At 39.7% G+C, this 16,481-nt stretch overlaps 2 protein-coding genes across 5 annotated transcripts in view; both read left to right on the top strand.

Annotated features, from left to right (window-relative positions):
* The first annotated feature begins 3,472 nt into the window (after nt 1-3,472).
* LOC133651529 (uncharacterized) lies at nt 3,473-6,866 on the top strand. 4 transcript variants are annotated; one of them, XR_009826429.1, is made up of 3 exons: nt 3,473-4,080; nt 5,013-5,171; nt 5,349-6,866. XR_009826429.1 is itself a non-coding variant. In XM_062049489.1 (3 exons), exons 1-3 carry the CDS (start codon nt 3,794-3,796, stop codon nt 5,586-5,588), a joined length of 606 nt encoding a protein of 201 aa, XP_061905473.1. In that variant the 5' UTR covers nt 3,473-3,793; the 3' UTR covers nt 5,589-6,866. The 4 variants fall into 4 exon arrangements, 2 of the variants coding, with proteins under 2 accessions (XP_061905473.1, XP_061905474.1); XR_009826430.1 differs by having other exon boundaries at nt 5,016-5,171; XM_062049489.1 differs by having other exon boundaries at nt 5,013-5,091.
* Nucleotides 6,867-7,934: 1,068 nt separating this feature from the next.
* Nucleotides 7,935-16,481, top strand: part of ppil2 (peptidylprolyl isomerase (cyclophilin)-like 2) — a 52,705-nt gene continuing 44,158 nt past the window's right edge. The window contains exons 1-6 of the mRNA XM_062050616.1: nt 7,935-8,106; nt 8,337-8,386; nt 11,783-11,828; nt 15,215-15,277; nt 15,621-15,672; nt 15,740-15,791. Of these exons, the coding sequence (XP_061906600.1) occupies nt 8,075-8,106; nt 8,337-8,386; nt 11,783-11,828; nt 15,215-15,277; nt 15,621-15,672; nt 15,740-15,791 (295 nt within the window). The 5' untranslated portion in view covers nt 7,935-8,074. The remainder of the gene's footprint in view (nt 8,107-8,336; nt 8,387-11,782; nt 11,829-15,214; nt 15,278-15,620; nt 15,673-15,739; nt 15,792-16,481) is intronic.

Consider the following 16,481-nt stretch of genomic DNA (forward strand, 5'->3'; position numbering starts at 1 on the left):
ACAGAGGCACTATAGAGAGCCTACTGACCAATTGCATCTCTGTTTGGACTGGAGCCTGCAGTGCCTCAGACTGGAAGTCTGCAGAGAGTGGTGAGGACGGCGGAAAAGATCATCAGGACTCCTCTTCCTTCTATCCAGGAGATCGCAAAAAGCCGCTGCCTGACCAGGGCTCAGAAAATCTGCAGAGACACCTCCCACCCCCACCAAGGACTGTTTTCACTGCTGGACTCTAGAAAGAGGTCCGCAGCCTCCGTAGCAGAACCTCCAGGTTCTGTAACAGCTTCTTCCCTCAGGTCGTAAGACTCTTGAACGCATCATAATAATCCCCTCAATTACCCCCAAAAATGGATGAACTCGCTGGAATATAAAGACAATATAACATACAGCCATAAACGTAGATGCATATGCAAAAGTGCAATATATTTATCTTTACAGTAATCTATTTATTTATATCTGCACCTTATTGCTTTTTTATCCTGCACTGCCAACCAGCTAATGCAACGAAATGTCATTCTTATCTGTACTGTAAAGTTCAAATTTGAACGACAATAAAAAGTAAGTCTAAGTCTAAGACCCACAAACACTGGCTGAGTAACAACAATATGAACGTTGCATGGAAGTTTCTCTGCCAGTTTCTGCATCCCACAGGGATTCTTCTTTTGTGTTTCTGCACCTGCGGTTCCCACACAAGGTCGCAACATTGTTTGTCAACACTGTCCGCGCTCATTTTGTCGCACATTTGACCCTCTGATGTTCTGTGTACCTACACTCTGTTCCTCCCGTTTACGCCTGCTGTGTGTGTGTGTGTGTGTTTTTGTTTTGTGTGTGTGTGTGTGTGTGTGTGTGTGTGTGTGTGTGTGTGTGTGTGTGTGTGTGTGTGTGTGTGTGTGTGTGTGTGTGTGTGTGTGTGTGTGTGTGTGTGTGTGTGTGTGTGTGTGTGTGTCCACACTTCTATTAGCCCCGGGTCCAGTGGTCCCGGACATCTTATATGTAATAGAAATGTGTAGGGGGTGTATGGTGTGTGTTCATTAAATATGTATTCTGATATATGTTCTTCACAGAAAATGAGCCAAAGCCAGTGAGTCTCGGTTTGAAAAATTAATTAATTGTATCATTTTTCTTTTAATAAAAATCGAAAACGGGTCCCACAGACCCGAACACCACACAAGGGTTAAAATGGCAAATAAATCAATATTATTATTTTGTTCCTACTTTGTTTACATCAAATCACAATACTGATCATTAAACGTCTACTTTTGTCAGGCTGCAGATATACAATTAAGGTACTTAAGTAAGCCTTGTTTTAAAAAAAAAAAACATTTTCCAAAATAAATTCCTAGAAAACCGAGCTTAATCAGTGGCGCCCCCGTGCGGCCTGCATTGCAATGACAGAAGCGTGAACGCTGTTTCAAATGTGACGACCCATACCAGTTTGCTTATCGCCCTAACCACTCCACAGAGGACGCCATCTCCTCAAATCTAAACTCCAAACATCTCAGAACAAGCTAGTCAGGTTACTTCTAGACCTCCACCCCAGATCCCACTTCACTCCTACCCACTTCTCTAAAGTGGGCTGGCTCATGGTGGAGGACAGAGTTAAACAACTTGCACTGAGCCTAGTCTATAAAATCCGCTACACCTCCCTGATACCGAAGTACATGTCAAACTACTTCCTTAACGTAAATGACCGCCATAACCACAACACCAGGGGGTGCTCCACTAACCACGTTAAACCCAGATTCCGAACTAACAAAGGTCTTAACTCATTCTCTTTCTATGCCACATCAATGTGGAATGCGCTCCCAACAGGTATAAGAGAAAGGGCATCTCTATCCTCCTTCAAAACCGCAATAAAAGTTCACCCCCAGGCAGCTACAACCCTAAACTAATATGCTAATAATCAAATGTAAACAATCAAATGCAGATACTTTTTCTTTTTCTTATGCCTTCTGATCTCTCTCTCTCTCTCTCTCTCTCTCTCTCTCTCTCTCTCTCTCTCTCTCTCTCTCTCTCTCTATGTCCACTACTTGATGTCCATATCCTCTCCACACCCCTGATTGTAAATAATGTAAATAATTCAATGTGATTATCTTATGTGATGACTGTATTATGATGATAGTATATATGATAGTATATATCTGTATCATGAATCAATTTAAGTGGACCCCGACTTAAACAAGTTGAAAAACGTATTCGGGTGTTACCATTTAGTGGTCAATTGTACGGAATATGTACTTCACTGTGCAACCTACTAATAAAAGTCTCAATCAATCAAACGATAATACTTTCTGATCTACCTCTTGTATTATTGATCTCTTTCACTCCCAGGTAAGTTATTTTTACACTAAACATGCATTAAACATTCAAATATCACACAACATGACGTCGCAAGGCTCTGTCACGCCAAATTTCTTTACCCTACAAAAACCTTCCCCCCCCCCATTTACTTCCGGGGTCATTTCCTCTTACGTCATTTCCTCTTACTTGAGCGCTGACGTAAAAACAACGAATGAAACAAAAAAAAATTAAGTTCACATAAATGTCATTTTAATTTAGTTCACTTACACAGAGAACTAAAAAAAACTGAATTTAACGAATAAATTAAGTTTTAATAAAGTTTGATAATGTTGATTGATAATGAATTAACTTATTGTACACTGTTATTCATTTCCGCATATGTCCGCGAGTCAAATGTGCAGTCAGGAATATCCTCTAGTTAATTTGTCCGATTAATACTTGTCCGATTAATACAGACGTTTTGTTAACGCTATATTATTAAAAAAAAAAAAAAACAAGTATCCTTCCAGCGACGGGCAGTCAAAGCCGAAGTGCTATCGATCGCTGTCAATGACGTAAGAGGAAATGACGTAAGTATAAGGAAATTACGTAAGAGGAAATGACCCTGGAAGTAAATGGGAGGGGGAAGGTTTTTGTAGGGGGAAGAACTTTGGCGTGACAGCTCCGTCGTAAAAAAAAAAGGCAACTCCAGGAAGTGACGTTTGGCGCATGCGTGGACCCATCACCTAGTGACACGCCGTATGAATGAACTACATTTCCCGAGAGCCTGTAGGAGCGGAAGCAAGAAGTTGATGTCGAAAAGGCGCTTCATTTGTTCCTAAAAGAGTGATTAAAACTTGTATTAGAAGATTGCAAAGTAAGAGAATCCATGATATTGCACAGTACAGCACATATTCCATACTATTGACCACTATACCATGAATTGATTTACGTGGACCCTGACTTAAACAAGTTGAAGAACGTATTTGGCTATTAACATTTCGTGGTCAGAATTTGGGAATATGTACTGTTAGACCGAGATGTGATCACGCTTTCGCATAGTCTCATTTACATGTATGGCCGTTTAATATTTTTTGGTTCTTAAAAAATATATTTTGGTTTTCAATGAGATAAAAAAGTTCTCCACTGGACATCCAGGCAATTTTTTTAAATTAGTGTTTAAAGTCGGGACTATTTCTTGCAAGGCGTATTTTCGTCCCAAGAGGTGACGTTTTTGTCACGTGCTTCACGTTCGACCAATCGGGTAGCCGCGCAAATCCAAGATGGCGATGTCAACAACGTCTAGCGCTGAAGAGGAAAATACTCTAAATTACCTTTAAAAAAGTTTGAAAAAAGAACAACAAAATATGCTACAAGCATGTTACGTCTGTTAGGAATGAAGAGGTGAATGATTTCACTATCAGAAGGTGGGATACTTACAGGAATTGTTTAAAACGGTGGCTTTGCTGTGATGGCGAGTCTCATAAAGTAGCCGAGTCATTCAAATCCTGTATCGATGTTGAATTTAAAGATATTCCTGATGACGCTGGGCTTCACCCGACTTGTTACCGGCGGTTCATTGATAAGAAGCGTTTGGATTCTACCGAAAAACTGGCCAATCGGCTGGATGTGGGTCAAGATGAGTTTGTGGCATCGGACATTCCAAAGAAAAAACTTAGATCGAAGACGGGCTTGCCTATCGGTTCTGCTGGCCCTGTGCTTCCTGCCATTTGGATCATTTGCAAGAAAACGTACAAGAGAGTTACTGTGGGAGGCAAACGACAGAGGGACCATCTTTCACAGGTAAACACGCACACACACACACTACACGTAGCATTTACACACATACAAACCATTGAATCATCTTTTAGGATGATTCAATGTGTAAGGTGCCAGGATAAAGCAAGACAGTAGCATTCTCTTGCATATTGAAGACAGACTGTGTGGCCATGGAAGTGCGGTACCACAAGTCCTGTTCCAGACAGTACACCAGCTTCATGACAAAGTCTGATGTAACACTTACTGGAACCGCAAAAGAAGAAGTGTGAGTCATTAAATTGCATTATCAATTATATACACACTATAAATTACAATTCATATGGGCAGCACGGTGAAAGAGGGGTTAGTGCATCTGCCTCACAATACGAAGGTCCTGGAGTTTGCATGTTCTCCCCGTCATTGCGTGGGTTCCCTCCGGGTGCTCCGGCTTCCTCCCACCTCCAAAGACATGCACCTGGGGATAGGTTGATTAGCAACACTAAAATGGCCCTAGTGTGTGAATGTTGTCTGTCTATCTGTGTTGGCCCTGAGATGAGGTGGTGACTTGTGTAGGGTGTATCCGCCCGAATGCAGCTGAGATAGGCTCCAGCGACCCCCCGCCACCCCAAAAAGGGACAAGCCGTAGAAAATGGATGGATGGATTATAGATGCATGACAGATACAGTGTCAATAATTATGAAATGAATATAGAATAAATCACTTTTTTAATTGACTTTTCCATGATATTACATTTGTTTTAGATGCACTTGTAAAGGCTGTTTGTATGTAGCTACAATCTTGACTGCATACCTTTTGGCACATATTAAATGTGTGTGTGTGTGTGTGTGTGTGTGGGTGTGTGTGTGTGTGTGTGTGTGTGTGTGTGTGTGTGTGTGTGTGTGTGTGTGTGTGTGTGTGTGTGTGTGTGTGTGTGTGTGTGTGTTTGTGTGTGTGTGTGTGTGTGTGTTTCTTTTCAGAAGTGAACCAACCTTTGATGCCAGCTACAACATATTCTGCGAGAGGATCATCCGCCAAAGAATAATTGTTAATCAGGAGGTGCTGAGAATGAAACAGCTATGACAAAAGTTTTTAAATATGGTGCAAAAACATGAAGATTGTGATGCTTCAAACTACGGGTAACAACAGAAGGTTTTTTTGGCAGCTATGTAAAACACTTTTATACTGGAAAATATCAAAAGAATAATAAATAATTTAAAAAAAGGCTTTGATAGTATATTTAAACTACTAATACTTATGAATATATCTTTATTTACACCCTTGTGCTCATCTTTCCCTGTGTTCTTATGTTGCAGGCAGGATCAATTAAAGAGAAGGCTGACTGGACTTTCCCCAACTGGTGTTTCAAGCGCAACATCTGCGAACTGGATTTTGTTGAGACATTGTCTGCAGATAAGCTGATAGACAGGCTACCTCATCCATCAGGTACAGACACAACTGAGTCAACTGCAGTAAGCCAAGGTGAAAGTGACACTGAACACATGGCAAGAACAACAGCTGGTCCGCAAACTACTGAGAACTCGAGGACACTTTAATGCAGCACTGATATTGAAGCAGCTACTATGTGACTCTCCCGGTATGACGTGCCCCTGGCCACCCACATCAGATGATTTTAAATGTGTCCGATGCAAAATCTGTTGTGCCACTTGAACTGTACAATGTTATTGCTTGGATTGTAGGTGCAACAGAGGAACCAACATTAGCCTGTTATGTTGATATTCCAGAAGATGTTAACCTAAAAGTGATATCTGTTTGTCAAGACATTATGTATCTTGCATCTAAAGGTCAGAGGCAGACACTCAAATCATTATGTCTTGGTCTAAGTATTGGACATTTAACAGGTTCCTCACAAGTTGTGTCACTGCTGAGTGGACTAGGACATTGTGCTTCATGAGACATTCTCTCAAAGGTATAATGTCTGCCCCTTCACCCAATGGCAATGGATGGCACATTGAGAGTGGGGAGTTAAAAGTGACATGGATGACTACAAATCCTGCCCCTGATAGTGTGTTAAAGGTAGTCCACTGCGGCTGCAAGCAGAGCAAATGTGAGACAGGAAGATGTTCCTGTATGTCTGCAAGACTGCCCTGTACTGATTTGTGTCGGTGCCAAAATTGTGCCAATATTTCCATGGAAACAGAGGATAAAAGCACATGGGAAGATGGCTCTGATGATAATAATAGCTAAGAGATGAACAATGTCTCCCTCCTTCAGAATACGCAAAGTCACAGTTAATCAGTTAGTTCTCTAATAAAAAATTTATTTTTTGCCCCATTTGAGAAAAATCCCTCAGAGTATTTTACTATTTCTTTTTTTTAAAGTTACTTCAGGTAAATACTTTAAAAATAGAATGAGAGGTTACAGTGCAGTTGACCTTAACATTTTTTATAATAATCATAGTTTGTTTGTGCCAAATTTGAGGAAAATCTAGAAAATCTCAAAGAATTCTTCAGATATGGCTTTAACAATGTGCAAAGTTAAGACAAAATAATAAAAAATGTATTTGAAGAAATACTCAAGACCTGCTGTGACATCAACACATTGTTTTGTTCATGTAAATATTGTTTTGTACCATATTGTGTACAGATTCTAAACTGTAATGCAGTTTTTTATGTATTTCCATTTTTCGGCATTATTTGATAATTTGATTGATGTCAGCCATTTTGGGCCAAAGTGTTCTTTATTTTATTACATTTTTTACTTCCTCTTATAACACAGTATCTACTGAAATTTTTAATGTATAAAACATCATTGTTTAGCAAAATGTACCATGTGTATGTTCAGATGTACAGGTTGCTATTCACTTATTTTGAAGCGTTTTTTAATTTTTTTTTGTATGTTTCATGTTTTAAACTCAAATTAAAGTATACCAATGCTAAAATACTTCTCTCAAATGTTAGGTATATGTATTAATGTCAATTTGTGAGAGAGATTCTGTTTCCAGAATGAATGTAAATACATTTACAAGAAAAAAACGCTGCATAAGATTTTCGTTTTTTGTAATTCCTATTTTTATACATTTATGGCTCTAAAAAAAACGGCAGGATATTTTGCGGAGAACTTTTAACCTAATGTCCACAATGGCATAGTCTATGCAAAAATGCAAAAAAAAGAGTAGTGCCCTGACGTGGGAACGAAAATCACTTTCTAGCCACTTTTTCCTGGTTCACCTTATGGCCTAATTGCTCTCATGTAGCAGTTGTGGGCAATGAGTTAGCATATAGTTTACATATTTAAAAAAAACAGGGTTAAATAAAAGAATATAGAGTAGGTTCCATCTCCATGTCAGTAGGTGGCGCTAATGCTAATCAATCAATGTTTGCTTATACAGCCCTAAATCACGAGTGTCTCAAAGGGCTGCACAAGCCACAACGACATCCTCGGCTCAGATACCACATCAGGGCAAGGAAAAACTCAACCCAGTGGGACAATGAGAAACCTTGGAGGGGACCACAGATGTGGGGATTTGAGTAGTATTTAGCTTTAGCTAAGGTAAGCATGTGTTTATAAATTATTAAACTATCACTACATGCTTGATGGAAAACCTCAAGTTTATTCGCGCGCCATTTGCGTTCCAGCTTTCTACATGATCATTTAAGAGCTCTAGTTTCTTCTGTAAACCATGGGGTACGCCTTTTAGAGGCCCTTTTTAGCTTTAGCGGTGCTATACTATCAATGGTTTTGCGCAGGGCGTCAGATTAAAGTTGTTAGTGAAGTTATCAATAGAGCCCACATAATTTGTATAACATAACAAATAAAATAATATAGAGTAGGTTCCACCTCCATGTCAGTAGGTAGCGCTAATTTAATTATCTACATATTTAAAAAAAGACAGGGTTAAATAAAAGAATATAGAGTAGGTTCCACCTCCATGTCAGTAGGTGGCGCCAATGCACACCAGACGGTTGCTTGGAAACTGCCATTAAATCAAAGAAGAAGAAGAAGAAGCAGATGAACGCCAGGGTGTCGCAAGTGTAAAGAAGCAGAAAGTCTTCCAGTTGAGCGCCAAGAAGACGCAAATATGGGCAAGCGTCAGCATCAGAAAGACAAAATGTGAGTTTGACTATAATGGCGAGTCGGCGACTAATAATCATTGTGTTGTTCTTTTCTTGACGGCTAATATTAGCATGCTAACTTCAACGGTATGGCTGGCTGACTTGTTCAATCATTGATTTAAAATAAATAGTTAAAGTAATGTAATTAGTGCTCGTAAAAGACCTTTAGCACATTGTTAAATCAATAGTTAAAGTAATGTCATTATAGCACATTGTTCACCTGCGCAGGTACATCACGTCTACGGAGTACACCAACTTCTATGGCGGCAAGCGGGCAGGTAAGATCGCTACATTGTGACGTCATCACCTCATTCACCATTCACATCGAGCAACAAATAGACAACTACATACATGTAGACAACTACATACATGTAGACAACTACATACATGTGCACAACTGAATACATCTACACACTTAGATACACGTACACAACTAAATACACGTACACAACTTCATACACAACTACATATGTGTACACAACTAAATACGTCGACACAACTACATACGCGTACACAACTACATACGCGTACACAACTACATACGCGTACACAGCTGAATACGCGTACACAGCAGAATACTTGTACACAGCCGAATACTCGTACACAACTACAAACCCCGTTTCCATATGAGTTGGGAAATTGTGTTAGATGAAAATATAAACGGAATACAATGATTTGCAAATCATTTTCAACCCATATTCAGTTGAATATGCTACAAAGACAACATATTTGATGTTCAAACTGATAAACATTTTTTTTGTGTAAATAATCATTAACTTTAGAATTTGATGCCAGCAACACGTGACAAAGAAGTTGGGAAAGGTGGCAATAAATACTGATAAAGTTGAGGAATGCTCATCATACACTTATTTGGAACATCCCACAGGTGAACAGGCAAATTGGGAACAGGTGGGTGCCATGATTGGGTATAAAAGTAGATTCCATGAAATGCTCAGTCATTCACAAACAAGGATGGGGCGAGGGTCACCACTTTGGCAACAAATGCGTGAGCAAATTGTTGAACAGTTTAAGAAAAACCTTTCTCAAACAGCTATTGCAAGGAATTTAGGGATTTCACCATCTACGGTCCGTAATATCATCAATGGGTTCAGAGAATCTGGAGAAATCACTGCACGTTAGCAGCTAAGCCTGTGACCTTCGATCCCTCAGGGTGTACTGCATCAACAAGCGACATCAGTGTGTAAAGGATATCACCACATGGGTTCAGGAATACTTCAGAAACCCACTGTCAGTAACAACAGTTGGTTGCTACATCTGTAAGTGCAAGTTAAAACTCTCCTGTGCAAGGCGAAAACCGTTTATCAACAACACCCAGAAACGCTGTCGGCTTCGCTGGGCCTGAGCTCATCTAAGATGGACTGATACAAAGTGGAAAAGTGTTCTGTGGTCTGACGAGTCCACATTTCAAATTGTTTTTGGAAACTGTGGACGTGGTGTCCTCCGGACCAAAGAGGAAAAGAACCATCCGGATTGTTATAGGCGCAAAGTTGAAAAGCCAGCATCTGTGATGGTATGGGGGTGTATTAGTGCCCAAGACATGGATAACTTACACATCTGTGAAGGTGCCATTAATGTTAAAAGGTACATACAGGTTTTGGAGCAACATATGTTGCCATCCAAGCAACGTTACCATGGACGCCCCTGCTTATTTCAGCAAGACAATGCCAAGCCACGTGTTACATCAACGTGGCTTCATAGTAAAAGAGTGCGGGTACTAGACTGGCCTGCCTGTAGTCCAGACCTGTCTCCCATTGAAAATGTGTGGCGCATTATGAAGCCTAAAATACCACAACAGAGACACCCGGACTGTTGAACAACTTAAAGGCCTACTGAAACCCACTACTACCGACCACGCAGTCTGATAGTTTATATATCAATGATGAAATCTTAACATTGCAAAACATGCCAATACGGCCGGGTTAACTTATAAAGTGCAATTTTAAATTTCCCGCTAAACTTCCGGTTGGAAACGTCTTTGGATGATGCGTATGCGCGTGACGTCACGACGGCAACGGAAGTATTCGTACCCAATGTGTCACCATACAAACTGCTCTGTTTTCATCGAACAATTCCACAGTATTCTGGACATCTGTGTTGGTGTATCTTTTGCAATTTGTTTAATGAACAATGGAGATTGCAAAGAAGAAAGTTGTAGGTGGGATCGGTGTATTAGCGGCTGGCTGTAGCAACACAACAAGGACTACTTATTTGTATAGCAGACGCGCTAGCCGCCAACGCATCTGTGATTGGGTGAAGTCCTTCGTCGCGCCGTCGATCGCTGGAACGCAGGTGAGCACGGGTGTTGATGAGCAGATGAGGGCTGGCTGGCGTAGGTGGAGCGCTAATGTTTTATCATAGCTCTGTGAGGTCCGGTTGCTAAGTTGCTAAGTTAGCTTCAGCGTCGTTAGCAACAGCATTGTTAAGCTTTGCCAGGCTGAGAATTATTAACCGTGTAGTTACATGTCCATGGTTTAATAGTATTGTTGATCTTCTGTCTATCCTTCCAGTCAGGGATTTATTTATTTTGTTTCCATCTGCATTGGAGCCAGATGCTATCACGTTAGCTCAGTAGCTAAAGAGCTTCGCTGATGTATTGTCGTGGAGATAAGTCACAGAGGTGGTTTAAAATACAAATCCGTAATCCACAATAGAAAAAGGAGAGTGTGTGGAATCCAATGAGACCTTGTACCTAAGTTACGGTCAGAGCGAAAAAAGATACACCCTGCACTGCCTCTCGTTCCTCATCCACGAATCTTTCATCCTCGCTCAAATTAATGGGGTAATCGTCGCTTTCTCGGTCCGAATCTCTCTCGCTCAATTGTAAACAACGGGGAATTGTGAGGAATCTTACCTCCTGTGACGTCACGCTACTTCCGGTATAGGCAAGGCTTTTTTTTTATCAGCGACCAAAAGTTGTGAACTTTATCGTCGTTGTTCTATACTAAATCCTTTCAGCAAAAATATGGCAATATCGCAAAATGATCAAGTATGACACATAGAATGGATCTGCTATCCCCGTTTAAATAAAAAAAATTCATTTCAGTAGGCCTTTAAGCTGTACATCAAGCAAGAATGGGAAAGAATTCCACCTGAGAAGCTTAAAAAATGTGTCTCCTCAGTTCCCAAACGTTTACTGAGTGTTGTTAAAAGGAAAGGCCATGTAACACAGTGGTGAACATGCCCTTTCCCAACTACTTTGGCACGTGTTGCAGCCATGAAATTCTAAGTTAATTATTATTTGCAAAAAAAAAAAAAGTTTGAGTTTGAACATCAAATATGTTGTCTTTGTAGTGCATTCAATTGAATATGGGTTGAAAAGGATTTGCAAATCATTGTATTCCGTTCATATTTACATTTAACACAATTTCCCAACTCATATGGAAACAGGGTTTGTACATACACGAACACAACTGAATACTCGTACACAGCTGAATACTCGTACACAGCTGAATACTTGTACACAACTAAATACACGTACACAACTAAATAAACGTACACAACCGCATACGTGTACACAACCACATACGTGTACACAACCACATACGTGTACACAACTACATACACGTACACAAGTACATACACGTACACAACTAAATACATCTACTACTACATACACACGTGTTGTTAAATCTTTGCTTTGTTTTGCTTGTCAGAAATTCCACGATCTAACTTTAGACGACTTCCGTTTGATCACTGCAGGTAAGAATATATATACTGTCAATATGTATAATATACAGTAATTATATACTGTCAATAATTGTATGTATAATATACAGTCAATATAACACAATATACAGTCAATATAATACAGTATATACAGTTAATATAATACAATATACAGTAATTATATACAGTCAATATAATACAATATACAGTCAATATAAAACAATATATAGACAGTATATACAGTCAATATATAGACAGTATATACAGTCAATATAATACAATATACATGCAGTATATACAGTCAATATAATACAATATACAGACAGTTTATACAGTCAATATAATACAATATATAGACAGTATATACAGTCAATAATTGTATGTATGATATACAGTAATTATTAGGGGTGTGGGAAAAAATCGATTCGAATTTGAATCGCGATTCTCATTTTTTAAAAATCGGTTATTTTTAATTTATTTATTTTTTTAATTAATCAATCCAACAAAACAAGACACAGCAATAGCATAACAATGCAATCCAATTCCAAAACCGAACCCGACCCAGCAACACTCAAAACTGCAATAAACCGAGCAATTGAGAGGAGACACAAACACGACACAGAACAATCCAAAAGTAGTGAAACAAAAATGAATATTATCAACAACAGTATCAATATTAGTTACAATTTCAACATAGCAGTACAAACAGTACCCCCCTTTGCAACTGGCTGCTTGACTTCCTCACAGACAGACCCCAATCTGTGAGAGTGGGCAACAACACCTCCAGTGCCATCTCCCTGAGCACCGGCTCCCCCCAGGGCTGCGTCCTGAGTCCGCTGCTGTTCACGTTGATGACCCATGACTGCTGCGCCAGGTCCACTACTAACCACATTGTGAAGTATGCAAACGACACGACAGTAGTGGGCCTCATCCGTGACAACAACGACATGGACTACAGGGAGGAGGTGAAACATCTGGTTGACTGGTGCAGAACCAACAACCTGGTCCTGAATGTCAACAAGACCAAGGAGATCATTGTTGACTTCAGGAAGCACCAGTCCAGCCACGCTCCACTCTACATCAACGGCACAGCGGTGGAGATAGTAAGCAGCACCAAGTTCCTGGGGGTGCAGATAACTGACAATATAACCTGGTCCCTACACACCGGAGCTCTTGTAAAAAGAGCTCAGCAGCGCATGCACTTTTTGCGTCGGATGAAAAGAGCACAGCTCCCTCCCCCATTCTCACCACATTCTACAGAGGCACTATAGAGAGCCTGCTGACCAACAGCATCTCTGTCTGGACTGGAGCCTGTATTGCCTCAGACTGGAAGTCTCTCCAGAGAGTGGGGAGGACGGCGGAAAAGATCATCAGGACTCCTCTTCCTCCTATCCAGGAGATCGCAAAAAGCCGCTTCCTGACCAGGGCTCAGAAAATCTGCAAAGACTCCTCCCACCCCCACCAAGGACTGTTTTCACTGCTGGACTCTAGAAAGAGGTTCCGCAGCCTCCGAAGTAGAACCTCCAGGTTCTGTAACAGCTTCTTCCCTCAAGCCGTAAGACTCTTGAACGCATCATAATTAAATCATCCCCTCAACTCCCCCCAAAATGGATTAACTCGCTGGAATAAAAAAGACAATATAACATACATCCATAAACGTGGACTCATGTGGAAAAGTGCAATATATTTATCTGTACAGTAATCTATTTATATATTTTTATTTAGTTTATATATATATATATATTTATATATTATTTATATATATTTATTTATCTATATATGCACCTTATTGCTTTTTTATCCTGCACTACCATGAGTTTATGTAACAAAATTTCGTTCTTATCTGTGCTGTAAAGTTCAAATTTGAATGACAATAAAAAGGAAGTTTAAGTCTAATAGCAGTGATTAAAATCCCTCATTGACATTATCATTAGACCAGTGGTTCTTAACCTTGTTGGAGGTACCGAACCCCACAAGTTTCATATGCGCATTCACCGAACCCTTCTTTAGTGAGAAATATATATATATATATATTTTCAAATTCAAGAAAAAGTCATATGTTTTTTTACTGGTGCACAAAATGAACCGTGCATGGACATCACCTTGTTCAAAGAACAAAACCAACACAGTGCATGAAGTCACAACAAATTACACACCTTACACACATTATCATGAATTGATTAACGTGGACCCCGACTTAAACAAGTTGAAAAACTTATTCGGGTGTTACCATTTAGTGGTCCATTGTACGGAATATGTTCTGTACTGTGTAAACTGTACAGAGTTTTCTCTTCCTTTGCAATCTGCTAGTAAAAGTTTCAATCAATCAATGAAAAAACCTGCAAATCAGATGGAAAATTAGAGGGAACATTGTTTGGGGGTATCCATAATACGCTGATACGGAGAAGTTTTTATTTACACGATAAGTCGGATGTCTCTTTACCTCCGTGGCGGAGGCTCCGCCGAACCCCTGAGGCCGACTCACCGAACCCCTAGGGTTCGATCGAACCCAGGTTAAGAACCACTGCATTAGACATTGATAAAAATAAAAATAAATGAACAATAGTGTCACAGTGGCTTACACTTGCATCGCTTCTCATAAGCTTGACAAACACACTGTGTCCAATATTTTCACAAAGATAAAATAAGTCATAGTTTTGGTTCATTTAATAGTTAAAACAAATTTACATTATTGTAATCAGTTGATAAAACATTGTCCTTTACAATTATAAAAGCTTTTTACAAAAATCTACTACTCTGCTTGCATGTCAGCAGACTGGGGTAGATCCTGCTGAAATCCTATGTATTGAATGAATAGAGAATCGTTTTGAATCGGGAAAAAAATCGTTTTTGAATCGAGAATCGTGTTGAATTGAAAAAAAAAATCGAATCGTGACCCCAAGAATCGATATCGAATCGTGGGACACCCAAAGATTCACAGCCCTAGTAATTATATACTGTCAATAATTGTATGTACAATATACAATAATTATATACTGTCAATAATTGTATGTATAATATACAGGCATTATATTATTATGTCAGACCCACTCGACATCCATTGCTTTCGGTCTCCCCTAGAGGGGGGGGGGGTTACCCACATATGCGGTCCTCTCCAAGGTTTCTCATAGTCATTCACATTGACGTCCCACTGGGGTGAGTTTTCCTTGCCCGTATGTGGGCTCTGTACCGAGGATGTCGTTGTGGCTTGTACAGCCCTTTGAGACACTTGTGATTTAGGGCTATATAAATAAACATTGATTGGTTGATTGATTGATATACACAGTCAATATAATACAATATACAGGCATACACAGTCAATATAATACAATATACAGACAATATATACAGTTAATATAATACAATATACAGACAATATATGATGTGAGGACTTAACTGTTGTCTCCACACCTGTTCAGCTTGTCACTGCAGCCCTTCCTGTATCCTGTCTGCACCTGTGAAGGTGTGGTCTTTGACCTGCTGTGAGTACATGTCAAAGGTCAACACTCTACCAATGTTTTCATGCACATCTCACTAAGATATTACTGCAAATAAAATGAACTATTTCATTAACATTCATGTTAGTTCCCAAACTTTTGTATTTATTAGTAGTTAGCTAACCGTCTAGCTAGCTTACTTGTTAGCGCCTGCTTTCTTTCTCAGAGCCACAACGTTGTTATTAATCATATTTGTAGGATTACAATCATGTTAGTTCCCATACTTTTGTATTTATTAGTAGTTAGCATAGTTATCGATATCAAACACTGATATCGTGATCCAGTCTTCAGCCGTATTGCCCAGCCCTAATATTCCTATCTCTCTCAGGAGCATTGTTCCATGGATCAAGAAGTACGGCACTAATCCCATATCTGGAGAGGTAAAAAGCTTGTTCTCTTTTCTAGCTGATGATCTGCACCTCTTGACTTTTATTTTCTCCCACACAGAAACTGGAGGCCAAGTCGCTCATCAAGCTCAACTTTGCCAAGAACAACGAAGGTAACATGAATGTTTCACTTTTGTGTGTCCCTAAAGTCTGGAACACCTGAGTACAGTACAGTCGTACCTGGCTGTTTGGACACACCCTCTTTAGTGTGATGACTACAGTCGTACCTGGCTGTTTGGACACACCCACTTAGTGTGTGTGTGGCAACTGACAGTTGTGGTTGTTTACTGTAAAACATGAAGGTACTACTGTGCTGAGACACCACACTGATAGTTGTTGTTGTTGTTTACTGTAAAACATGAAGGTACTACTGTGCTGAGACACCACACTGATAGTTGCTGTTGTTTACTGTAAAACATGGATGTACTACTGTGCTGAGACACCACACTGATAGTTGTTGTTGTTTATTGTAAAACATGAAGGTACTACTGTGCTAAGACACCACACTGATAGTTGCTGTTGTTGTTTACTGTAAAACATGAAGGCACTACTGTGCTAAGACACCACACTGATAGTTATTTACTGTAAAACATGAAGGTACTACTGTGCTAAGACACCACACTGATAGTTGTTGTTTACTGTAAAACATGAAGGTACTACTGTGCTGAGACACCACACTGATAGTTGTTGTTGTTTACTGTAAAACATGGAGGTACTACTGTGCTGAGACACCACATTGATAGTTGTTTACTGTAAAACATGAAGGTACTACTGTGCTGAGACACCACACTGATAGTTGTTGT

This window comes from Entelurus aequoreus, linkage group LG06, assembly GCF_033978785.1.
Source record: "Entelurus aequoreus isolate RoL-2023_Sb linkage group LG06, RoL_Eaeq_v1.1, whole genome shotgun sequence".
NCBI lineage: Eukaryota > Metazoa > Chordata > Actinopteri > Syngnathiformes > Syngnathidae > Entelurus > Entelurus aequoreus.

Bases quoted from the DNA above. Each gene is read 5' to 3' on its own strand.
- LOC133651529 (XM_062049489.1), top strand. From the start codon at position 3,794: ATGTTGAATTTAAAGATATTCCTGATGACGCTGGGCTTCACCCGACTT. The intron at 4,081-5,012 runs GTAAACACGCAC...GTTTCTTTTCAG, and splicing joins AGAGGGACCATCTTTCACAG to AAGTGAACCAACCTTTGATG. The intron at 5,092-5,348 runs GTGCTGAGAATG...CTTATGTTGCAG, and splicing joins GAATAATTGTTAATCAGGAG to GCAGGATCAATTAAAGAGAA.